The sequence below is a fragment of the Coenobita brevimanus genome, chromosome 23, assembly GCF_032717465.1.
Source record: "Coenobita brevimanus isolate Jiangsu-jjx chromosome 23, ASM3271746v2, whole genome shotgun sequence".
NCBI lineage: Eukaryota > Metazoa > Arthropoda > Malacostraca > Decapoda > Coenobitidae > Coenobita > Coenobita brevimanus.
Window position 1 is genome coordinate 64,937,072 of NC_136976.1, and position 26,625 is coordinate 64,963,696.

Consider the following 26,625-nt stretch of genomic DNA (forward strand, 5'->3'; position numbering starts at 1 on the left):
TTCTGCAAGCCTCAACTCTCCTGTTTCTATATTTAAATCTTCCTGAGCAGACGGTATATCCTCTTCTGGTGGTATTGGTCTATTAAGAACTGTCTCAAAATGCTCTTTCCATCTATTTTTAATATCTCCATCTTTGGTCAATAAATTTCCTTCCCTGTCTCTAACTGGTATTTCCTTGCGTTTACCTGCATTACCACTCAGTTCTCTAATCGATTCATATGCTATTCTTTGACTCTGTCCATCATTTTTGTTTATTAAGATTTCAGTCTCTGCAACCTTTTCATCCACACATCTTCTTTTATCTCTCCTAGCTAACCTTCTTACTTCTGAATTCAAACTCCAGTACGCAGCTCTTGCTAATTCAATCTCTTGTTCATCAACGCATTGCATCTCACTCCTCAATTTAGCCTCACCTCTCTTTTTTATCATATCCCACGTTTCCTCTGACATCCATTTCTTTCTCCTGAATCTATGTCTCCTTCCAATCGTACATTCAGCAGTCTCATGCAAAACTTTGTTCACATCCTCCCACATCTCATCTACACTTCTCTCCCCCTCTTCCAACGTTTCCAACACCAATATTCATGACTATTAATTTGCAGTATCATGCTTGGTGTTTCAAACTTCGTTTTCTTTGGTTTCGTCTGTCAAGTTGGGGTTGTTGAGTGGGTCGGTGACGCTGGGTTGGTTGTTGCCATTGGTGGTGGGGCGTTTTTTCTTGTTCAGAAGCTTGGTGTCCAAAAATTCATTTACCTGTTGATTGAGTGACCTCTGGAAGAATTGCCATGATTTGGGAGCAATCAGTTTCTCATCAACATCCTCTGGAGTATTGGGACCTGCGTACAAAACGTAATGTTATTAATTCATTTGTATGAAAAAAGTAATATGCTTGTAGCCTTCAAAATTGTCCCTCCCAAAGATTCACGAGAGCAGAAAAGGCGAAAATCGGATAGGATCATTTCGAGTTATCTGGACATACTTCCTTTTAAATAATTGACGTCATGAAAAGAGGAAAAGGCAGACTGTAAAAGGCAGTTCCAGAGCTGACTAGTTGTGTGTAAGGACGAATGGGAATATCAGTTAACATCTACCTAAGAGGGTCAGACAGAATGATGATGAGAGCAAGTAGCTAGATGTGTGCTGTGTGCCCACCGTTATGGGTAAGGAATTGAAGAAAACATTTCAGAAGAACGGCGACTAATATAGCAGCGTTGGTAAGGTGAAAGAAATGCAGTGCTATGGCAATAAAGATGATGGGAGTTGATGAGACGGAAAAACTGGACCATTGTTAAATCGCTGCATGTGGTGAACTCCCCAACCTCACCACACGTGGGGGCTGTACTGCACACAGGGGTGAAGACAACTGATTAGGGTTAAGGTTGGAGTTGGTTCATTATGCCAGACCTTTGAGAGACATGTTTCTTAAAGCAACCACCTGATTCATATTTTAGTCCCTGCCACACATAAAACCTCGTTGTTTCCCACTAATATAGTGTTCTCGGTGTTGCAGTACTCTTCCCACTACCACTCATTCATACAGCTTACCTGGTATACAGTTATATCTTTAAATTCTTTAATCCAGTGACACATTATTTAGTTTTTTCTTGCTACTACCAGATGAATTTAGTTAGATAAAGAGAACACCTTTGTAATGAAGAGATGGGATTAATGTAGATTATCTCTAACTCTTCCAAGCAGCAAAGAGTTCCAATGCTGAATCAAATAGTCAGGGGATAACAAGAGAAAGCAAGAAAAAGCACTCAGAGAGCATTACATCCGCGACCACCAACTGGCTCAAGGATATTGCCTTGTGACCTTGACTTACAAATTGTTCTTACAACTGAATGCCTTCGTTCTTGCTTGACACTTAAATCTTCCAGAAAGTTTGTTTGAAATCAGAACAAAACTTTTTGAGTTGACTTTGCTCTGTATCGTTGGCCTTTGACCTTTCCCTGTGGCCTTGACTTTTGACCCATTGTTTTAAAACAACATTAAGCTCACTTCTTGGCTGATCCTCAACCCTCCCACGAAGTTTGGCTAAAATCGGATCAAAATTGCTTGAGTTATTTTGTTAAGAAGCTAATACACCGGACAACTTGGACCTTGCCCTATGTTCTTGTCAAACTTAAATCACTTCATTCATTCCCAACCATGAACATTTTTCCCAGGTTTTGTCAGAATTTGTTAAAAAGTGATTAAGTTGATTTTGCTGTGACCTTGACTTTTGACTAAGTGTTTTAAAAAACAGGAGGTTTCCTTATGGGCTGTCCCTCCACCATCACACCAAGTTTGGTTAAAATCGATCATTTTATTCACAAACACACACACACACACACACACACACACACACACACACACACACACACACACACACACACACACACACAGGCCAAAACATAGTACCCGCCCTTTCCTCGCAAAATTCTAGAGAAATAAGTTTATTAAAGTGACAGTAAATGAAAGTCATACACTGCATCTGGGATGTACATCCACGAACCAAACTTCACAGACAATCTTTTGCCAGCACTGCGTCCTGCCTCTCACATTTCTTATTTCCCACTCAGACGACAAATAATATCCTTCCATCTCTTAATCTCTCGTGCCCTTCATATTACTATCACATGAAAATAGTTGACGTAACACCTGCCACTGCCACAGCAAGAAGAGTAGTGTTAGCGAACTTTGCTGTTGGGTGTACTTTGCTGATATAGCGTCAATACGAAGTGACGGTATGTAATTAGTGCAGAAATATTATCTATCTATCTGTATATGTCTTATCTTTCAGTCTGTATGTGTCTGTCAGTATGTATGTGTGTATACTTGTATGTATGTATGTATGTACAGTATGTATGTATGTATTTAAAGTAATGGTAACGGCCACAGTAGCAATAGTGCACTACTTTTCATTAAACGGAGCTGCATTGCCAGTGACACTACATCTTGATCCTAGTACAGTAATGGTAGCGGTAGTGCCACTTTTTTCAGCATGCATCGTTTCGTTTCGTTTATAAAGGCTCCAACATGGTTGCATGCGTCGGCCTTGGTCACATAATGGCGGCTGTCCATTCTGCTAGATCTCTGGCAGCCTCCTTATCCAGTCCCTTAGCGCTGAGCTCACACTCTATGGCCTCGTCCCAGGTCTTTTCGGTCTGCCTCTCGCAACCCTGTCCTCAGCTTTAACACTTCTCACTTTTTACGCCCAACTGTCATCTCCCATCTTCTCCACATACCCAAACTATCTCATTCGACCTCTCCTCATCACAACAACATAACACTCCAACCCCATCCTTCCTCTGAACTCATCCATCGTAAATCTAGCTCCCCTCCCCCAGGCCTCGTATTGAAGGACGCACTGCACATTCACCTTATCATTGTCTTTTCTGTACGTTATATATATATATATATATATATATATATATATATATATATATATATATATATATATATATATATATATATATATATACAGGTATGTTGTTTTGGTTTTACGCCCGGTATCCCCGAAGGGCTAAGGCTTTGCCCCTGGGTAGAGGACTTTTGGAATGGAGCGCGTAGCATTTTATGACCGGATGCCCTTCCTGATATCTACCAATGACCCTTGGGTGGATTTGATCCTCTGACCCTTCGGTCAGAGCGGAGCGCTCTAACCCACTGAGCCACGGCTGCTATATACCGGTATATATATATATATATATATATATATATATATATATATATACACAGTAGGTTCGCACAGTGCACGTCATCACAGTGCGCGATTCGCGTTGTGCGCGAGTGACCAAAAATCATAACCAAAAACCCTTGAATGCGCGAGTTTACCACACAGAACGCGAGGCAGAGGCAAGTTGTGGCTCAAAAATGCCATTTTCTATTAGTGCGTGACCACCCCTCACACAGCGTGTCACGTGTCGTCGTGTTGATGCGCAGAAATTTCCGGGCATTCTACTGTGCAGCTTGGGGTACAAGGGAGTGGGCGCGCCATAACAGTCCTGGCTCATGCACTGTGCGGATCTGCTCTCTACAGCTAACCTGTCGTGTACAACGTGTGGTGTTTTTTGTGCTGCTCCATCCTTGCCTGTACTTTGCTGCGCCTTGGAACCCCTGTTATTTAAGGTCATCAGGCCTGTTGTCTACTGTTGTTAAGGTGACTACCCATATTTTTGTTATTGTAGCTATAGCTTTAGTACAATGTCTGAAAAATATGACTTTTATTATGTCTGTAAGGGCAAAAAAATGTCCAGGTATGAGGGGATACCGCCCATATGTAATTATTCCCATAAAATTATGTATTCCTAGTACGCGAATTCCCAGTGCGCGAGGTCGTGGACCGCCCAATCTCTCGCGCACTGTGCGAGCCTACTGTATATATATATATATATAAAATGTGTGTGTGTGTGTGTGTGTGTGTGTGTGTGTGTGTGTGTGTGTGTGTGTGTGGAGATATCACATGAGCACATGATAAATACTACTCGAAGGAAGACATAAAAAACTAGAATACCGAGCATTAGTGTACATCCTGAGGATGATTTGAAATATAGATGAAAGCTCGGTATTCCTGTTTTTCATCTCTTGCTGACAGTGTTATTCATGGATAGATATATAAACAGACAGATAGACAGATAGATATAATTGCTACTCCAGAGCCAGAAGCCTGATAAGTAGAGGAGTCTGCAGTAGATGCTTCCTTACCCGTGAAGGTGGTGACGATGATGGCCACCAGCACACACAGCAGCGACCCCCACACTGAGTTGAGGCAGTCAGACATGCCAAACAGCCACGCACCGCTGGGGCTGGCAGACATGTATAACACTTATCGATATGAATAAGATATTGTGTCGTATTGCACAATTTGATTAAGTAGCATTAACATAATTTCATTAATATCCTTAAATTAATTGTTACCTAATCTTGCAGTACACTGTTCAGTCAGTTTCCAGTTTCATACAAACAGCGAATCTAGGGATCTCCTTTTTTCAGGTCGATATGTTTCATCATACTAACGATTATTCTCCATGATTATTATTTTCCGTTAAAATATTCCATGCGACAGTAGAGGGAAAGACCATGGCCTCAGCCTTTCCTTGAAAAATAAATAAGTAAATAAACAATGGAGGAGAGTCAAAACCTAGCTGGGGAGGGCTTGCCGCCCATACCCCACTGGCATTTACAATTCACTTCACACCGTGCACATTCTGTTGTGGCTGGAGAAAACTGAACCTGGAATTTAGACTGTTTCAAGGACAAGATTTGGCACATTCACACACACACACACACACACACACACACACACACACACACACACACACACACACACACACACACACACACACACACACACACACACAAAGGCGTTCTACGTCCTACGATCCAGGTAGTATTTCAACAGAATCTTCATTTTTGTTAATACTGTACTGTTAATATTACTGTTGTTAAGAATATGGTAGATAGGGGCACCGGCAAATGGTTTTCTGTAAACCAGGAAGCCATTTACTACATTGTGTGGTAATTATATAACCAAAGGACCCCTATAAGGATTTATATCCTGTGAGGGGTTGGAGTTTGTTGCTCACATAATGCCACTCAAGGGAAAAATGACTCACATAATGCCACTCAAGGGCGAGTGAAGCTGGTCACCCTAGCTTTAAATGTCGGGACTGAAAGCTTAGCTCGGGGCTCCTACGTTTCTGATGGAATATGTGACTGGATGATGGATGGTTGGATTAATATTCACCTGCAGCCATAGTGTATTGAGAATAGCAGGTACTCAGTTTTATCGACTGGTAAAAGGAAATCCTCAGAGTTGCTACTTGTGTACTATCTCGTTTTACCTTACCATTAATTCACACAATGAATTCCACAGAATCACGTCTCATGAAAAACCAGAGTTTGTAGGTAACCTTTTGCAATAATTAACCGCAACAAGAGGACCTTAGATACTCACGCAGGAGAGACAGAGTGAGACGGTGTTTGTGTGGCGGTGACACCGGAGGCAAGTGTGGTGGCAGAGGTGGTGATGGTGGAGGGCAGTGTGATGGTGACCGTGGAGGTGGTGGTGAGCAGTGTGGTGTTGGTGATGGTGGTGGTGGTGGTGTTGGTAGTGGTGGCGTTCAAGGCAGGGCAGCCATCTCGGGACAGCGGCAGGTAGGGCGCTTTGGGCATGCTCACCTGACCCGCCGCCAGGATCACGTTCAAGATAACGGACACCATGAACCCTGAGGAAGCTCCCTGAAATGGCACGTTCACCTATTACTGCGTGAAGAAGAAAAAGGAGGAATACAAAGGAAAGCAAACAGCAACAGACCTTATGGTCCATTCGGGACTGCTTGTTACAGAATAGACTATGACTACAAGATCTAACTCTACATGCTGAAGGATAAGGGTAGTAAAGCAAGAAGGCTCTCCCCGCCTCCAAACCCTCCAGGAAAAAGTGCAAAAGACCTCCATGCAGCATGGAAAAACTAATATGGAAATTTCATACGAAAGACCGGAAAGGAAAAGTTACATTCAGTAATACTTTATCTATAAGCTACTAGTTTGAACAGCCAGAAGGAGAAAGTAATAAAATAAACAAATAACTACGACGTGACATTATGTACGGGTACGTTGAGTTAACGGGGCGTCTGTGGACATAGCGTGGAAATTGCACAGTGCACGGCGTGGATGTTCAGGGGTGATGTGGCAGCCTTGCCTGATGCTTTCAAGGTAGGCAGCAGTCAATCAGGCCCCAGTTCCGTTCACTCCAGTGAGACAAGGAACTTTCACATGTGGGACAAGTTCACAAGTTACCTCCTGAAGCAGTGACCCCTGGTATATTAAAAGAATCCCAATGGTGGTCACTTAACTAACAGGGACCCTCAGTGATCCACAGCCCATCACAGGTCGAATGTAAGAGTAGTGACCATTAACTCAGGGCTGTCTGTGCAGATCCTAGTCTGTGCTTATATTACTTTATTTGCACTGAATAAATTGAAATATATATAATGACGTGACGTGACACTATGTGCGGGTACGTTAAGTTTATGGGGTGTCTTGTAGACAGGAGGGGAATGAACTTACATGCAGCTGGTAAAAGTAAGTTATCTGTTCAGAAAAAGAGTCTGCTGAGGATTCTCGTCCAAGCACTTGTCTATTTTGTTTTAAAATGTTTTAATTGAGATACTATTCACGGTATCTGAGGGTAATCTGTTCCAGATATTTACGACTCTGTTGAAGAAGAAGTATTTTGCTTCATGGGATTGGAAATGCTTTCCCATAATTTTGTAGCCATTACTCCTGGTTTGACTCGACTGGTCTATTTCAAAATATTTGTTCATGTCTAAGTTGTCATATCCTTTCATGATTTTGAAAGCTTCAATAAGGTCACCTCTTAACCTGAGTTTCGTTAGGCTAAATAATTTAAGTTCTTCAAGGCGTTCCTCATATGGTTTGTTTCTCAGTCATGGTATCATTTTTGTGATTCTTCGCTGTATTTTCTCTAAATTTTCTATGTCCATTCTGTAGTACGGAGACCAGAATTGCACACAATGCTCGAGATGGGGGCGCACTAGCGAGTTGTACAAGGCAAGTATGACTTTTTCCGATTTAAACGCGAAAGTTCTTCCAATAAAACCCACCAACCTGTTTCCAATTTTAACTCCCTCGGTGCAATGCTTACTCGGTTTTAGGTCATTTGATATTATCACACCAAGATCCTTTTCGTTGTCAGTACTTGATAACTGGATATTATTCATTTTGTAATTCGCATGGACGTTATTTCCAATATGAAATACGTTGCATTTTCTATGTTGAATTTCATTTGCCATTTTTATGGCCAGCTTGCCAAAGTATTAAGGAGGAGGAGGAGGAGGAGCAGCAGCAGCAGCAGCAGCAGCAGCAGCAGCAGGAACAGGAAGAAAGTGAGGATGAGGAGGGAGAGAAAGAGGAGGAGGAAGAGAAGAAGAAGAAGAAGAAGAAGAAGAAGAAGAGGGAGGCCTATCGACTGCAAGAGGGTCGTTAAGATAAAAAAAAAAATGTAGAAAGTCACCATCCACCCCTAAAATACGACACCCAACAATCGAATTTACATCCAAGTTCTCTTTGGTATTCCTGGGTGAACAAGGACTTTTTTTTTATTTTTTATTTTTTTATAGTTTTACGCCGTGTCCCTTTTCTTCGATAAGGGCTAAGGCATTGCCCCTGCGTAGAGGACCTTGGTTTTGGAGTGTGTAGACCGGATGCCCTTCCTGATGTCTACCAGTAACCCTTGGGTGGACTCGAACCTCCGGCCCTTCGGTCAGAGCGCTCTAACCCACTGATCCACGGCTGGTACAACCAGCTAGGCGACAAGAGAGCGCTACCTCTCCCGACAAGGCAGCTTACCTGGGCGCGGTGCGAACTCACGATTCTTCGGTCTCGAACCAGGCACTCTACCACTGAGCCGCCATGCCCCCCACATAGGGAAAACAAACTTTGTCCATGAATCTGACCTGTCAAAGGAATCGAACTCGGGTTTTTCAGTTGCGGGCTGAATATGCTAACTATTATACCACCGACTTCCCCGTGTGAAGATGGGCCTGTGACGCGAAACTAGGGAACTTAAACTTTCTTGGGCCTAAACTGGGTATGGAATTGTTTGGTTATACGAGTACTATTATCCTCACTTACACAGCTACCAAATACTTCACAAAAAAACTACAGTGAATATTGCAAGTGAAAAACACGACAGGAAATTATTCTTTATAATAATTAAATGCTTAGACTTTTTTTTGTAGTAACTGGCGAAGATCCTTCATGAATACACCTTCAAGATTTCGGGGACTTGGATGTTGGGTGAATCAATGTCTGGCCCTTTTCACAGAACATGCTGCTGACAGTTCTATTTTTTTTTCATGTTTTTCTTTCCCTGTTTTCTGGACCTCATTTCCTCCCATCCTTGGGTAGGAAATGAGATCAAGATGAACGTGTGATATTTTAAGGTGATGATTAAACTGTATACGTGGAAAACACTTATAATTCAACATTGCTGGAGTGAATGAACAACAGAAAAATTCCACTTGAGAAATATTATTTGACACACTTGTCTTGCAACTAGCGTTCCTGTATAATTGGATATTGCTGCGTGATTTTGAGACGTGGTTGATTTCTGTATGAAAATGTGCAGTCACTTTCTTTGTTTTCTGGATCCTTCCGCATCCCATCCGAAGGTGCGAAAAAAGGTAAATGATGACAGTGATGATGAAGACGATGATGATTATGGTGATGAATGTATACCTGCCTGTGATGCAGAGTCAAGACTTGGAAGACCTAGCTGTTGTGTAACTACTTATGAACATTTCACTAGAAGCGTTTTTTAAAACTATTCTCATGCCTTTGTGCTGCCTTTTTATTCTGGATCCTACGTAACTGTTTATGTGCACTTCATTAGACGCGTTTTTTTTACCATTCTCTTGCTTTTGTGCTGTTTCTTTGATTCTGGATCCTGTGCAACCCCATCTTCTGGGTGGGAATTAGAGATGTAAAGATGATGATGATGATGATGGTGATGACACAATCCCTGTTCCTGATATAAATTCATATACTAATTTCATTGCAATTTAATACTGGAGTTTGCTGCCGGAGCATGTATCCGGCTTAGAGAAGATGGACGTCCCTGCCCTACATAGTTGCGGGTCACCCTTCAGCAAGGTGTAGCGGCCGTTAGCCTACCAAAAAGGTAGTAGGTGGATGGTTGCCATCATCTCGGGAGGTACTACCATGGGAGTGACGTGGGGCCAAGGCTCGGTATCTGGCCTTGCACAGCACTCCAAGGCGGGGAACTTAACTAAACTTTGCCAAGTGGTCAAAGCTTGGACTGAGACTACTACTAATACATAATCCTACACAGCTTGTCTTCCTGGGGCTATGCCTCCTTTATTTTTCCTTCACCAAGCCATGTGGAAGGACCCTATTCCGACCGTGGGAAGGCGCTGTCTGTCACAGAAAGGTGGCTATTTGCTTGTGGTCGATAGGTCTGCTCGGCCAGACAGACTGGGATAGAGCAACAACAACAATATAAACAACTGTAACGTATAAATACTAACAACCACAATTAAATTCTCACATTCAGCAGCAAGCACATTTAACAAAAGTAAGGAATGTTGGCTGGCATTCTAATGATGACAGTTTATTGCCAGCCTTTCACAACCACCTGTCAAGTCCTGTCACCTGTCACTGTCCTGGGTAGTGGGTGGGTAGGGGGGAGCTGGTGGTGTTTTAGATAACACGTCCGAATCGCTACATCAAGAACCTGAGTTCGAATGATTTACGTGTCTTTGGAGATAACGTAACACCTTTTCCTAAGCAATTCATTTCCTCTGCCAAGGAGGCTATGTTTTACCCCTCGTTGGTTTGTTTGTCTGTTAGCAGGATTACTCAAAGTGTCATCAAAGGATTTTGTTGAAACTTTGTGGAAGGGTGGGCCGTGGTCCATGGAAGAAATGGTTAAATTTAGGGCTGGGTCAGGATGAGGATCCGGAGTATCCCCCTCAGTATCTCCAAAAGTCCTCAATGAAATTCAATGAAATATTGTGAGAAGGTGGGCCATGGACCAAGAAAGAATTGAGATCCGGATCCGGATCCTATATACACAGAACCGGATCCGGAATTACTCAAAAAGTTATGAACGGATTTTAATGAAATTATGTGGAAAGGTGGGCCATGGGCCAAGGAAGAAATGGTAAAATTTGGATCCGGATCCGGAGTATCCCGCACAATATCTCCAAAAGTTCTCAGTGAATTTCAATGAAACTTTTGTGGAAAGGTGGGCCATGGACCAAGAAAGAATTGAATAATTTTTGTGGCGGATCCGGATCCGGATCCTTTTTAATGGAAATTGCATTGGCGGAGGTAAGCGTTTTCTGAGCGCTTTCTAGTTCTGTATAGTATCTTCTCTGTTACTGATGCAGTCTATGCCCATATTAAAACGGTATGAATAACATACAAGAGAATGCTAAGATGCAGTATGCAGAATAAATCACTAAGGAAGAGATGTCACGAAACCTCCAGTTCCCCTTACGATACGGCTATGTCCCACCTTACCCATGTACAGCTTCAGTTAACTGGGTGATGGCACATTAATATCTCATTCTGCAAGTATCACAATAGTCTTGCTCAAGTAATAATAGGCTTTGTGATCGAAACTTATCAGATGTTATCAATCATCATCATCGTCATCATCATCATCATCATCGTATACTAATTTTCCATATTCTGTTGTTTTTGTTGTTCTTGTCGTTCTAGACTCAGCTCGATGGGTAGCCTCCAGAAACAAGCAAAGGAAAATAAAATGGAGAAACTGTCAAGAGTGCTCGGTGGAATAAGCAGTTCATCCATCCGCTTATTTATCATCCAAGTCTTTAACTCTTTCTCTGCCAACCACCTACTTTACAGTTTATTTCGATTAACGACAAACAATTCTATGATGCTCTAGAACTGTTGAATACTGTCACTATTGCTTTTACCGGGAATGAAGAACTGCACGTTTTATCCCAACTTTCGGCGCATGATTTAACTTTGCTCACACAGACTCGGATCAGTCAGAGGATTAGAATTCATAGCTGCAGCTCACAGATTACACCGTTCACATTTTGCCTCATGTTTGCGTTTTCATAACACCACTGTGATACAGCATCTTAACTTTTTCGCCTTCAGTGGACGCATTACGTTGCATTTTACTCATGGTACCACAAGACAGTTTTGTGTAGCTGAAGGGAATTCTTGTAGTTAGCTAGTTGAAAAATACCTGCTAACCTTTGGACGTCTAGAATTTTCCCTGGTTGAATAAAATGGTCTGGATTTAGAGTGATTAAAATACCCAAGTGAGTCAAATGAGCAGGAGCATGTTAATATCAGCTGTCGATTTAAAGATGAGAGCAACGCTTGTCGTGTGTTCCTCCACGTGTAATTCATCTGCTTATTTCTGTCTTTTGCACATTTTTGTCTGACTCACAAAACGCTAGGCATATGCGAGCACGGCGAGCTAATGTGTTGTTGGGGAAAACTGAAATAAAGCATCACTGAGCTCAAACCATTATTCTTACAGTGCCCATTTCATACGAGGCACACTCCTTACAGCCCCTTCCCACCCCAGTCACAGTTCCAGCCCATCGCACTCGTTTCTTTGACTCTCCCACCCTTCACCTCTTTCATTCTTCGAGTATATTTTGAAATAACCCTTCATTGTACTAAGGTCACTAAATCTACAACACCCATTTTCACAGGGCATACTTTCCTCTTCTAACATCACCCCCCACTACTTCCCAGTCCATCTCATACATTCCTGTGCTTACTACACCCATTTTTTTTTTTTTTTTAACGCCCCCATCTCCCTCTTTTACGATTTCATGCCTCGCCGCAAGACATGTAGTCACTGAGCACTTTCTTTTATCGTTCAAGTAAAAAGAAATAAGATAAAAGTAAATAATACCAGTAATTCCATTGTACTAACCTTATAGCCGACCCACGGGAGGTAGACAGCGACGAGGAAGAGCCCAATGAGAGGCCCTGCTATCGCTCCGTTGATGGCCAGCACTGTGCGTAGGAATGACCGGCCCATCTGCGACACCGCCAGACCCAGCACGATGCCCAGCACACCCGTAGCCAGCACTGCAACACCAGCAGTGCGTGTGTGTATGTGTGTGTATGTGTGTGATAGAGAGCAACATTTATCTTTGCCAGGCTTCCCAATAGATAACACCAGCGGCATATAATTTTATATTCACATCCTGACATGTTCGGCGAAAACCTGTATCTGAACACTTTCCCCGGTATTGTCTCATATGGTTATTTCATTGTGGCTTACGGCGATTTTTTTTTTTTTTTTTTTTTTGTAGCACTGAGAAAAGGGGAGCATTATTTCATTTTATCCGTGCGTTATCGCTAGCAAAAAGGCATACAGACTGACAAATAGACAAACAAGCCACGCTCAGAGCAACACTCTTCCCCACGTTGGAGATCGGGAAACGAAGGCGGCATAACTAATACTAAACTGCTGTGAACTTACCTATCACCTTTTGCAGGCCGCCTACTTTAACATCACTCCAGTTTCTGAAGTAGGTCAAGTTCTTAAGGAAGTCCTCCCACAGTAATGCTGTCATGGAGTTCAGCTGGGTCGACACAGAGCTGTTGAAGAACGTATGTAAGTGGTAAGATGTATTATGAAGTTTCGTGTTAAGATGCATTCAAGAATAAAGCGAATTTTATAGAGAAGCTTAAGCTTACCTGAGCACAGCGGCGTACACAGCTGCTACAAACAGGCCAGCCAGCCCTGGAATTTTTGTGAGCTCCTGAGTGACGTAAATGACCGCTATAAACGCTGAGTCCAGAGGAACCTTCGTGGCTGTGAGTGGGTCGCAGTGTTCGTACTGAGCAAACATCACCAGGCCGGAGAGGTTGATCAGACCTCTTAGCACCACCATTCCGATGGCGGCATAATACAGAACCCTGAAATTAGAAGCACTCGGTGAGAGTACACACACACACACACACACACACACACACACACACACACACACACACACACACACACACACACACACACACACACCATAGTACATAGTTTCTGTTCTCGCTTTCTCGTCTTGGTAGGGTCGATCTGTGCTTCAACTGTTCTTCCACCCCCCATCCCCACCCGAGTATTGCACACCAGAGCGTCTAAGCAAAGGAGACAGTGCTCGGCAGTACTAGGAAGTTGATATTAAACCTCCTGGGACAAGAGGAGAGGAAACACGAGTTATGATGGCGTGGGAGGGAGATATGGAGAGAACAGACCTCTGATACAGTTTCTCAGGGTGGGAAAGTGAAGCACCGGGGAAGTACCAGCATAGGGAATGTAAGGTGATATCACAAGGAGTAGCCAGGCTAACAGCAGTGTTCTTATATCAGTCACTGGTAGGAGATACAGCAGTTTTTTGCTATGGCGGTAGTGGTGCATCACTTATTTTTTCCTAGAGACGCCGTGTTCCCGCAGCATTTGCCGTCAATGGCAGTAGCTGCATAAATCTGCCGCATTGAGTCTGCTGTAAACTGATCACTTGTTGGGATGTATCGGTACCATCTCGTCTTTCGTAATAAAGTCGGCAAACTACATGTCAGTGGCTCTCCTGATGATCATTATAATATGAAATTCTGGGGTTAATACAAGTTTCGTAAGGCTGCACTTTGCTATGTGGCAGTGACTCTGTACCATTCGTTAGCAGGAGACACAACAGTTTCACACTGACCATAACTAGCAGATCTCCGAGCAACACGGGAGTTATATCACATCAGTCATTTATAGTAACTGCCGAGCATTGACGGTAATATATGGCAGGAGACACTGCCAACAACGTGATACAGTCTTGATCATTAACAGCTTATACAGGGTGTAACAGAAGGTTTTGTCATAACTTCACAGGGTGAATAATTGGGTTAATACAAATATGAAATGTTATATGACTATTTGTGTTATTTTCAATAGTAACAAAGTTATGGCATTGGAAGGTAGACTACAGGTAAAACAGGTAGAGGAAAACACACACGTAACACCAAGCTTTATTGTAACACACGTGTATGGGTTTTATAGTCTTATGGAAGAGTTAGTTAAGTAGGTGTTCAAAGTGGCCACCATCTTCTTGCATACACATCTCAGCACGGTGCAACATCGACCTTGTAACAGTGTGGATAACAGCAGGGTCATTCACACGTGTAGCTGCATCAAATATCCGACGTACTAGATCATCTCGTGTGTCTACTGGACGTTCATACACCAGCTCCGTCATGTATCCCCATACTTGGAAGTCTAAAGGGGTGAGGTCTGGGGAACGTGGTGGCCAACTCACTGGGCCACCACGGCCAATCCATCGGCAAGGAAAGTGTTGGTCTAGGTAATTCCTCACGATTAATGCGTAATGTGCGGGTGCTCCATCATGCTGGACGTACATCTGTGCTCGTGTTTGTAGTGGAACATCCTCAAGAAGGGCTGGCAACTCATGTTCCACAAACTGTGCGTAAACGCGTCCTGTCAGACGCTCCCGCATGATGAATGGTCCAATTAACTGGTTTCCAATGACACCACACCACACATTCACAGAAAAATGGCGTTGGTGATTACGTTGGACTATTGAATGCGGATTATCATGCGCCCAAACATGAGAGTTCCTAGTATTATGAACTCCCTCACGGGTGAACTGCGCCTCATCAGTAAATAAAGTGTAGGGGGACTGTTGATGGTGTGCAAAAACCACCGACAAAACTCTAGTCGCCTATCCATGTCTGCAGGTTCCAGGTGTTGTACACGTTGAATATGATATAGATACAGTTCCTCACTGTGCAGTGTTCGCCAAACAGTCCTATGCGATGTGTGTAGACGGGCAGCAAGTCGTCGGGTACTGGTTCGTGGATCACGCTCTATCATTCGCATAATGTGCCTCCTCTGTGCCCGATTTCTTTGTCGGGGACGTTCCACAAATCTCCCCGCACCAGGAACCAATCCAGACTCTCGCAACATTTGATGGACATTATTAAACACTCGTCGATCAGGAGTTCGTCGTCCTGGAAACCGTCGTCGATATTCTTCAACGGCTGCAACCGCATTCCCATCACAAAACCCACAAATATAGTGCATATCTGTGTATTCCACGTTCGTAAACAAAAATGGCATCTCCAAGACTACTGTCAGTCAAGTTGAACCAGTTCCTGACTGTGACCAAACTCTGTGGTACTGAGATGATGTAGTTCATTACTAAAGCTTCATGACTCGTACTGATGTGATCAGTGATTCGAATACATGGTTCACACAGTCAGTGAAACACAGTTTTCCCACAAAATGTGTTATACCTTGGTGCTACTTACATGTGTGGTTTACTGTACCTTCCTTACCTGTAAGCCACATTCCAGTGCCATAACTTTATTACTATTGAAAATAACACAAATAGTCATATAACATATCATACTTGTATTAACCCAATTATTCACCCTGTGAAGTTATGACATAACCTTCTGTTACACCCTGTATAACGGTCCCACAGTGGCCACTATACCTGTGTCACATTGACAGTTACTCTAAAGACACCAGTGGTCACACGTTACTTACCGGCCAGCAACTTCGCAGTCCCCTACTGTTGACCGTCAATATGAACTGGTCACATTCAGATGCAGAGAAAGTCATTAAAAGCAGAATCAGACAGCAAATCGAGTGCTACCCCACACTGATCTCATGCTAAAAAATATATAAAAAACATAAAATGAAAGAATGCTACGTTACATTAGATTCCCGGTCCAACAGAGAACCATTTCACTGCCAACATATGGAAGACCACCGAACGGCAATGACGTCCAACCAGATACCATAACTGAAGAAAACCGTCATCCTCTTTGTAATAACTAAGGTTTTACCAGACACCAACTAACGTGAGGAGGCCGCCACACTCCCTTCAAAACCAGGGGTGGTATTCACAAACATACGATTGATTCCCCGTCGTAACTTACGTATGTTTTTACGGGAGGAACTAGACGAAGAAAGATTTTCACTTCTTTCCCTGATCTACAGAACACAGATACTCCCTCCTACAGTAATCTTCGCCTAGTCACTAAGATAAATTGATGAAGTTAGAACAGGACAGAGAGGGAGATTCTACAGCCTCCTTGTTCTTCCTGCAGATCAGAACTGAATTACGACAGGGAATTGATCGTAAGTGTACTTATGTATCCCGGTCCAGGGCTCGGATTGTCAAAGATATTAACGATCGCTTCCCTGCCATAACTCAGACTTGTTTTGTTTTGTCTTTATTTTTTTTTTCCAGGAGGAACTAGACAAACAGTAAAATTTGCACCCTCCCTTCCCTGTATTTCCAGAAGAAAGCACATAACCTGTAGTTTTCGTCTCATAGTTAAGATTATTATTTTTTTTTTTTCTGTCGGAGGAACAGTAGATATAGGAAAGCGGTGTAATTTCTTGTCCTTGTTCTTCCTACGAAAAACAAAATCTAAGCTACGACCGGGAATCACTTGCAAATATGTTCGTGAATCCCACTCCAGGATCACTTCGGGCTTTTAAAAACTTGTTCCAAGACGATATAAGGCCTCTCAGAGCTCACCACTCCTTGACACCTTCACTGATTTTTTTTTCTGTGCTTTATTCATGTTGCTGCCAGACGATTTACTTTAGCCAAGAAGAGCTTCCTAAATATGAAGGGTTAGATCTTTCATTGCGAAGACGTAGATTCTATTTTAGCCAATTCTTTCTATCGCCGAGACGATTATATTCACGTTTGCACAGATTTTCGTACATGGAAGGGTTAGATAGGGCGCTCATGAACTCCCGCACTATATGGGAGCTTTAGTAAGTTGAAAGAATCGTCTGGTAACAAGAAGAATGAATTGAAATGACGTCTTTGAGCAGAAGGAGTTAAAGAATTTTATGTCTGACCCCTCCAGTTCGAAGATTCTATCCTAAATAGAGTAAAATCGTCAGTAGTCAGCAAAACTAAATGGATATAACATCCTTGGGTAGGAGGACATAATGTGATATTTGTTACTTTGTTGTATATCGTAACTCTGATTATGTCATGTGCAGTACCTTATGATTACTGTTCATACGGATATATTGCTACATGTGTATTAAATAAATAAATAAAAAACTATCATTTTTCCTTTTTGAGTTGCTTGACTGTACCCATAAATGACACTTTCTCAATGATTTTTCGCTGAATAATCTAATCTAAGAGTAATTATGGGCAGTGCGCGACACCAAAGAACAATGCACCTCAGACGTGGCATTCTCTGCATCTCTGTTATTCCGAGTAATCTTAATCTTCCTGTTCTTACTTATCATCAATACCGTATAGTTTGTACGCAGTGAAGCCGTGTTTGAATTTATGTATGTCACAGACGGGACTAGAAAGATGAACATGAGTTAGGGCCTCGTTACTCTAAGGCCGGAATCGAACAAATTTAAATGCATTACAGAATTGTGTAGGTCTGGGGGGTTGGAGGTGTGGAGGAACCCCCCATATCATAAGGCCACGTTTTGGTCATTCCCTTTATTTTTTTCATTTATAGTTATTTTTATTGATTGCCATGTACAGGTGCGGACAAAAAAACCTTAACCCGGATACACATGAACTGGGTAATTTCTGGCCGACGAATTGCAGTGGGGAGAGTGGGAGATGTGGTATCAGGTGGGAGTATACGTGAGGGTAAAGTCCCATACCTTTTTTTTTTACTCTGACTTGGCCTAAACTTGCCATCTTTCCATCCTGAATACTGGGTTGTAAAAATATATTAATACTAAAATATGGTGCTAGTTTTGAAGAAGCGCTATGGAAAGGCAGCTGAGTCATACAGTTGCCTTATTCTGTCACTGAGCTTCGTGAAGTAAGCTGCAAAAGGTCATAAATCTAGGCCAGGTTAAGGTGAAAGGACTGTACCACTCTCCTACCCATATCACCGTAAATTATCAATAGGAAATGACCCAGTGTTTGTGCGACCCAGACTAAGGCAGTGTGTGTGTGTGTGTGTGTGTGTGTGTGTGTGTGTGTGTGTGTGTGTGTGTGTGTGTGTGTGTGTGTGTGTGTGTGTGTGTGTGTGTGTGTGTGTGTGTGTGTGTGTGTGTGTGTGTGTGTGTGTGTGTGTGTGTGTGTGTGTGTGTGTACATTATTCTAGGTTTGTATTTTGGAATGGCCAGATCGTGCCGCGGTGAAACGGGATTCCTTTAATCGACAACGTTTACCCCAATGATACATGGTCGGTTAGTCTGCGTCACAATTTATGCCGTATTATTAAAGCCGAGTCCAAAGGTGTATGTAAACCCCGCCTTTGTGACGGCCGTTTCTGGAACACATACAACTGTTAGGTGTAATCAGACTGTATATCCTGCATTCCAGAGTGTAGTCACCAGCGGCGCAGAGAGGGCAGACATTCTCATCACGGGCTTCAGAGATTATAGCACACACACACACACACACACACACACACACACACACACACACACACACACACACACACACACACACACACACACACACACACACACACACACACAAAGAGGCTGGTTGTTCATACGTTCGCGCTCTCAGTTTTAATATGACGACTCTGTGTCTAACTCCAGCTTCAGTAAGACTGTTCCAGGTATAAGACAATGCCCCAAGTAGTAAGACAGTGCCCTATGTAGTAAGACAATGCTCTAAGTAGTAAATCAATGCCCCAAGTATAGTAAGACAATGTCCCTAATAGTAAGACAATGTCCCAAGTAGTAAGACAATGCCCTAAGTAGCCTACTCACCACTGGGACTCTCGGACGGAACCGGTGCTGAAGCAACGTTGTGTCTGGCTTTGGTTGACGCCGTAGGTCCCCAGAGCGAAAAAGAACCCCAGGATCATGCAGAGCCAGAAGCTGTACCTCTGATATGGGTCCAGGCTCATGCTGTCCGTCAGTCACCACACAGAATAGAATTAATACTCTATACTACTTTTATTCTAAATTGGCCTAAAGTTTCCTTCTCTCTGTCTTCAATGATGAGTTGTGACAGCATATTGATACTTGAATATGATGCTGATCACGAAAAAAAAGAAAAAAAAAATGTCGGGATAATTTGTATTGTCTTATTTTGTCTTAAATATATATGAGTCTTATAGATACATCAGCAAGGATCATCTCCTGTTATAGCTTTTAGTATCTTATTTTTTTCATGGTATGTATCTAATGTATAGATCTAAAATTCATGACATTTACAATTCCTGGCTGCAGCATTTATCATCATATTTACCATCATAGGCCCATTAGCTCCATATTTTTAAAATAATCATTCTAATGTAAAGTAATAATGAAGAATGAGATATTAACCAGGTGAGTGTATGTGCGTGAAGTGAAGCAGGGGAGCAAAAGGAGAAGACCGAGTTTTAGATGGCGGGATGGGGTGGAGAGGTATATGAATGAGGGGTGTAAAGCGAAGAGAGGACCGGGTGACATGGAAGAGACATGCTTGCCGCCACCCCTTCCAGGATGAAGATTTCAGACTATTGTCAGAAATAGAAGATAGGTGGGAGAAACAGTGATTCAGGTTGGTGAGAATTAACACTGCGGATGGGGTCTTAATACTCGCCACACTTGCTGCAGGTACTCACTTGAATAATTCTATCCTGCCTTTGTGGTAGGCGACATCAATGATGTTGTCGAGGCCGCCGTGTGCCATTGACCCCTGGATGACGATGGCCAGCACTCCCGCCACCATCACCAGCGACTGTAGCACGTCCGTGTACACCACCGCCTTTACCCCGCCCTGTGTAGTACACTGCATGTTAGTTCTGGCATCGTTACCTCCGTCTTCACTTTGTACAGAAGGCTAGTATTATTTGTTGAGCTACGGTGTCCCGATTCTAGAGTCCGAGACTATAACCTGACAGGCTTTGGAGTGGACCTTGTATTATGTCCTTTCAAACGATTTTATATGTTCACATTCTGTCGGCTCTTGAACACAAACATAGCTAATGCAACACTTCCACTTCCATGTGCATCAGTCTTCCTATGGGCACTCCTTCCCCTTTCGTACTTTGCTAGCATGGGAAGGGTTAAGTCTGATCACCACCCTCCCTCCGATGAGAGAGTTCGGTCCTACAGAGGATCTAAGATGGATTGATGCGATATAGATACATACACAAATACTGTATCACAAATTAATCTCTCTCTCTCTCTCTCTCTCTCTCTCTCTCTCTCTTGGGGGCGCGGTAGCACAGTGGTAGCGCCCTGAGCTTGTGATCGGGAGGTCGCAAGTTCGAGCCTCGCCCGGGCTACCGTTGCCGCGAGGGGTAGCGCCCTCCTGTAACCCAGCGGGGCTATATGGCCTTAGTTGCCTAGCTCGGGGAATTCATTTCTCCATTTTTTTTTCTCTCTCTCTCTCTCTCACACACACACACACACACACACACACACACACACACTTTTAATATGCATTCTAAGTATCCCTTGAAATGGCAGTGGTTGTGAGAGTGAAACTTCCTCAGCCGCTGTTACGCAGCTACGAGATAGGAATGAAGCAACACGACCCCAGTCAGTGTTGCTGCATTGTTTAGTGTGTCTCTCTTTCTGTTGTATTTAGTAGTCACTCTTTTTATCATCTAATCCATTCCTATGATCAATACAGATAAGTATTGGGATTATAATAAGCTACAGTTAAATTCATTCTTTCACTCTCAGTAAATTATATTAATTTATCTCCCACGTACACTGCACGTATGCAATGATTATCTCATACTTCCACAAAACATTAATTGCACTCTTTTCATAATCAAAGACATCTTTAAAAACACAAATGTAATATACACGATCAATACTGGTAATGACTAAGTTTTTATTTTGGTGCTGTTCATCTTACGACAGCGGAGTAGAGAGTGCATGCGACTCCTATGATGATGATGTTTGAGGAGATAGGTAGGCCGATGAAAGCCTTGAGGGCGATGGATGGCGGGTAGAGCAGAAACCCAATGAACATGTAGCCACCCAGCAGCTGCAGCAGCACCGTCGCCTGACGCAGCCTCTTGGACTTGAATCGGTCTTCCACATACTGCAATACACAACAGGCTGCATGTAACCTAGTGCTTGGTAGTATACCGTGGTGTCTGTGAGCCAGGACACAGCTGTATGTCTACCGAGTTTCTTGGAATATAACATGAATGAAATGTATCGTAATATGATGTCATTAACCTCTTCAAAAGAAAACCCTGGGGGTAGGGGTGTGAGGGGAAACTAGGCACTGAACATATATACCCAGTTACCGAAACTGTACGAGTTAGAGATACCACTGTACCGACTCATTGGTGAATCTCCGTGCACGTCTCGCCTGAATGTGGATTAGTATCACTATCCCAGACTGAGACGTCATGGCAACGAGTCGGAAAATGGCCTCGCTTTTTTGAAGAAGAGTCCAGTCTACCCTTATAGGGAACACCTAGTCATTTGTAAACCACTGGCATCCATTCAGTTAACAATGCTACTGTCTCTTGCTCATACTTGTGTAGACTGCTTTCACGCAAGCCAAGAGTTCTGAGCTGCAATATTTTAAAGCAAAGGAGATGAGTTATGAATTCTATGAAACCACTGAATATAATTTTGTCCAACCTGACACGTCGTCTGAGGACATTTGATACAGAAGGGTCGTTATATCTATGCAAAAATACTCTTGATATATCATACATATCTTACGACGGTGCAGCTATGGCAGTTCCGTTCATCTTACAGTGGCTGTTTTGCCGAGCTTACCTATTTGTAATTATTTTGAAAAAGAAGGCTCTCTTACTGTGCATACATTCTGGTCTCACGGCACAAGTCTGCACGCCGTTGAATAAGGGAGGTAAGATATTCATTCCTAATGGGTAAGAATGAATAAAGCCCAGCACACCCAAGGTCCAGTATACTTGGCCGTGAGTACACCCAGCTGTTGGTCTTTCTCTCTCTGTTGCTCAAAAGAAGAATGCTTTCCCCCTAGATTAAGAACTATTGCATGTTTCCTGTGCACCAGGAAACCATTTACTACACTGGGTGGTAACCATATAACCAAATTTTGGCGCCTGGTGGTTTAGTGGGTAATTATTGCGCTCCAGTCGGACTGAGCCGGAGAAGGTTTATATCCAAGGGATGGTTGGGGTTGATTGCTCATGTAATGCCACTCGGGGATGAGTGAGGCTGGTCACTCTCATCTTAAATTTAGGGACCAACTGCCTAGCCCCGGGCTCCTACGCTCCTCATGGGGCAATGTAGGATTGGATGATGGATGGATGGATGGCATGACGACAAGGTGTTATGAAATTTGGAACGTTATGAAATTCGGGATGTCATTAACACTTTCATGATTTGGATAATTCTCGTATTCAATTCAGCTAACGCCAGTCTGTTTTATTAGTTGGAGGGTGCATCATAGAAGCATGAGAATTACTGCTGGTACCGTTAACCCTCACAAGTGGAACAAGTTTAGTATTCCATTCCAGCTAATATCAAACGACTTCATTCAGCTGAGGGTGCGTTATCGGAGCATGCAAGTGTTATGAGTATCTCCAGTGATTCACGCAGAGGCAGGCAAGAAGGAGGGGGGGGGGGAATAGTGAATGTCAAGAGGGCCTCCTATAAATCGCTTACTGTGTTACTATAATCATATGCCAGTATAATATACAATATATTTTTTAAAATCATCATCGTCATCCTATTTTCACATGGAGTTTGATACCTCGGACAAGGGTCTTTATCTGAAGAGGCATGACTGTAGGAAAAAAGGTGATTGGCGGTTTACTGGCCTTCATAAGAAAAAGAGGACTGAATATAGGTTGCAAAAGGATTATACATTGTGTTAATGTCCACATTAACTTATACGTTAACTTTGGTTTAGCGTAAGTGTAAAAAGCCAGTCAGGTCAGGTGCGGGTAAGGGGATGGGTCTGTTATGATGTGGCAGGGGTAAACCAGTTCTGCTGTCGGGCCCTGCTGCGGATGTCACTGATTGCATTGCGCAGTTGACCCTTGTGCGGTGTGATGCGGTGAGGATCTGTCCGTTCTCCCCTTTGGGGCTAAGATGCGAATGAATGTGTTTGAATGGATGAGTAAATGGAGAGTGAGTCGTCCTGTCTCGGCTACCTCCCTTCCTTGGGGGAAGCAGCCTAGGTATATAGATAGATAGATAGTAAAAAGCCAAGACATCAGTGGAAATGGGACTGGTGAGGAATGCTTGTGGTTTGCACAGGGTGGTTAGAATAAGAAACAGAGCATTGTGAAAGATGTGCAATAAGGGTACCTAATGACATAAGGCGAGAAGAGAGTGTTCTGATGGTGTGGGAATTTGGAGAGAATGGGTATAGACAGTGTTGAAATGGTATATGGGAGTGAGTCTGAAGATGGGAGATGGTGAGATAGGCGAAGAAGAAAGTCAATAGACACTGTAACCAAGTGTGTGAGAGAGTGAAGTGTGAATGCTGAGGAAGCTAAAATATTCTGACAAAGGATTTAAATAAATGGATGAAATACGTGAGGAAAACCAAGTGACAAAGGTTTAGCACCCCTCTTTTAATACTGTGACATATTCCGAATAATTTGTATAATTTGAAGTACCTTCATATATGTGAGAAAACGTGGCTATTTCAGCAAAACTACTGGAGATAAATATGAACAAAGAGTGGATGAAATCTTCATTTACTGGCCAGTCTAAATTGGCAACTGCGAACGCATGAAACAGACACCGTCTTAGTCCCTGCACATAACTGTTGAGTTGCTTCTAAATGACAGGTTACAGTGGTGGGAGTGGTGGCGCAGCAGTACTGTCACCAACAACCTACACCTACTACCACTCCTCTCATCTCTCCACTCCATCTAGTTAGCCAGAAACAATCCAGATCTTATGTATAAGGGCTAAAACTATGTCTCTGCATTATGTGTTCATAGCTGTGCATGGAATTTCCATAAATGAATGAGATAATTTCAATATAAAAGGAAGAGAAGAAGTCTAACCTGGAAAAGTGAGACCATTTTGAGTGGATACAAGATAGGGATGAATATCTTAGCAACGATGAATAGTCCCAGCATAATGCCGGCATCCATGATCCACAATTGTGTCCCGTAGGCGTACATTTCCCCAGCGTTGCCCATGATAGTAACAGCCGAGACGGTGCCCACCATCATGCTCATGGCCAGCGGCAGTGGGTTCATGGACCGTCCCCCCAGCAGATACTCCAGGGGCGTGGATCTTCTGCCTTTAACGCCGTAATACATCCCAATGGCGGCGCTGGCCAACAGGGATAGCACCAACAAAACAATGTCCACCGTCCCCAGCCCCATCTTGGTTGTGTTAGTGTCAAAAACAATGCGTCATGCCACACAGGGTACACCACCTACTCTACTGCCACTACAGTAGCACCACAGTATTGGTAATCATTGCGCCACTACACTTTCATTGCAACAGTCACTAACTAAACGCTCTCACAATCACCACCACCAGATGATAGCATCAGAGGGGTACCATGATTTTTTTTTTTTTTAAATCTAAACTGTAACAGTCAGGTGTGAAATGCGGTGAAGATGCGTCCCTTAACACCTCCCTCAGACTTATTCTTCTACCTGAACGATACTGCTACGCACCGGTCTCGTCACAGTGTTGCTCAATACTTTTTACCCAGCTCTTATCAGGATCAAGCGTGGATCACGCATGAAATCCCTAATCTGTTACGTATAAGATTAGTGTTCAGCTAAAATATTGTCTACCAGTTTTCAAGTTTGATTTTACTACACTGTTGAATATTTTACAACGGACAATGACTTTAAGTGTGTAAACCACGACGACGTGCTTGTGGGCGAACAAGAGTCGTAACTAGCACTGGGTATGGAAGAAGAGAGAGTGGATGACGTCAGAGCAAGAGGATATCCGTTGGATAAGACTGTGAGAGTGGCCAGTTAAAGAGAAATGTGTGTTTATTGTAGTGGGACTAAAGCAAAGCAAAGCTTTACTCGCCACAGGGAAAATCCTCTAGGTCATAAAGTTAGCAGATGCACAGCTCTAAGCTTGCGATATGAAACAGGAAAATTATATTATTTCTGCTAGATACAGTTAAAAATGTATTTGTATCTTTTCATGTTTATCAGTTCTGTTATGTGTGGTACAGCATCCCACGGCATTCTGTTGAACTGAGATAGTGTACGAGTACTAACCCAGTCCGATAGGGCATTGTGTATTGTGTTCTCGCTGTTTTTAGAAGATTTTATTTATAAGACACTTTCCGAACAGGAATAGTTAGATACAGCATTCATTAACACTTTCAGTGTGAGAGGTCTTTCTTAGCTAAGTAAAATCACCTGAAGGCAGCAAGACTAAACCAATATGTCATCGGACTGAAAGAGCTAAGATTATAAGTGATATGTAAACCTAATAAATTTTGGTGGGTCATAACACCACCGTTTATAATAGTATGTGCTGGACTAACTTTGCCTCTTTTACACTAACTTGGTCCAGATTTTCATCCTTTTACAATGCATTTCATGTACTTCAGTGGCAAAAAAAGTCAGTGCTATGGCTCTACATTCCTTCCGTAGCACTTCTACATGACTAACACCATATATTAGTGTTAATCTCTTGTTACAGGTCAGCATTCAAGATGGAGAGAGGACAGTTTTAGGCCAAGTTAGAGTACAATGAGTATCAGTAAACACTCGTGGGGAAAGCTGGACTGAAGTTACGTGAAGCTGAGTGTCTTTGTGTCATCTGCTCGTCGGTTCAGGAAGCTCCCTAACACTTTTTTCGTTTTAGCTGTTTTTGAGTATGGTGCCTTTATATTTTCGTTTATGATATACAAACTTAGTAAATACTTTAAAAAAAATATAAAGAATACACGAGAGAATATTAAGATGAAAGAAGGAAGAGGGATAACCAAGAAAGAGGTACCAAAAATCCTCATATAACCTCACGAGAATACGGATCTTCAGCTATAGCAGTGGTTGAGCACATGCCTATTATAGGTGTGCTAAATGAGGGATCGAGTAATCCCGCCTCGCCTGGAACGACACAAATATTTCCTCTAAATTCAAGACTTATTTTGACCCAGTTTATCTGACAACATATATATATATATATATATATATATATATATATATATATATATATAT

The 26,625-nt window shown here is 42.7% G+C and overlaps 1 protein-coding gene across 1 annotated transcript; it reads right to left on the bottom strand.

The window, feature by feature from the left end:
• Nucleotides 1-618: 618 nt before the first annotated feature.
• LOC145393001 (sodium-coupled monocarboxylate transporter 2-like) lies at nt 619-24,882 on the bottom strand. The gene is made up of 10 exons (XM_080267311.1): nt 24,481-24,882; nt 21,366-21,554; nt 20,119-20,273; nt 19,277-19,417; nt 13,237-13,458; nt 13,019-13,137; nt 12,464-12,621; nt 5,963-6,225; nt 4,690-4,784; nt 619-836 (listed from the first exon to the last, which is right to left on the bottom strand). The coding sequence occupies exons 1-10, from the start codon at nt 24,805-24,807 to the stop codon at nt 619-621; spliced, it is 1,887 nt and encodes a 628-aa protein (XP_080123437.1). The 5' UTR covers nt 24,808-24,882.
• Between the last annotated feature and the right edge of the window lie 1,743 nt (nt 24,883-26,625).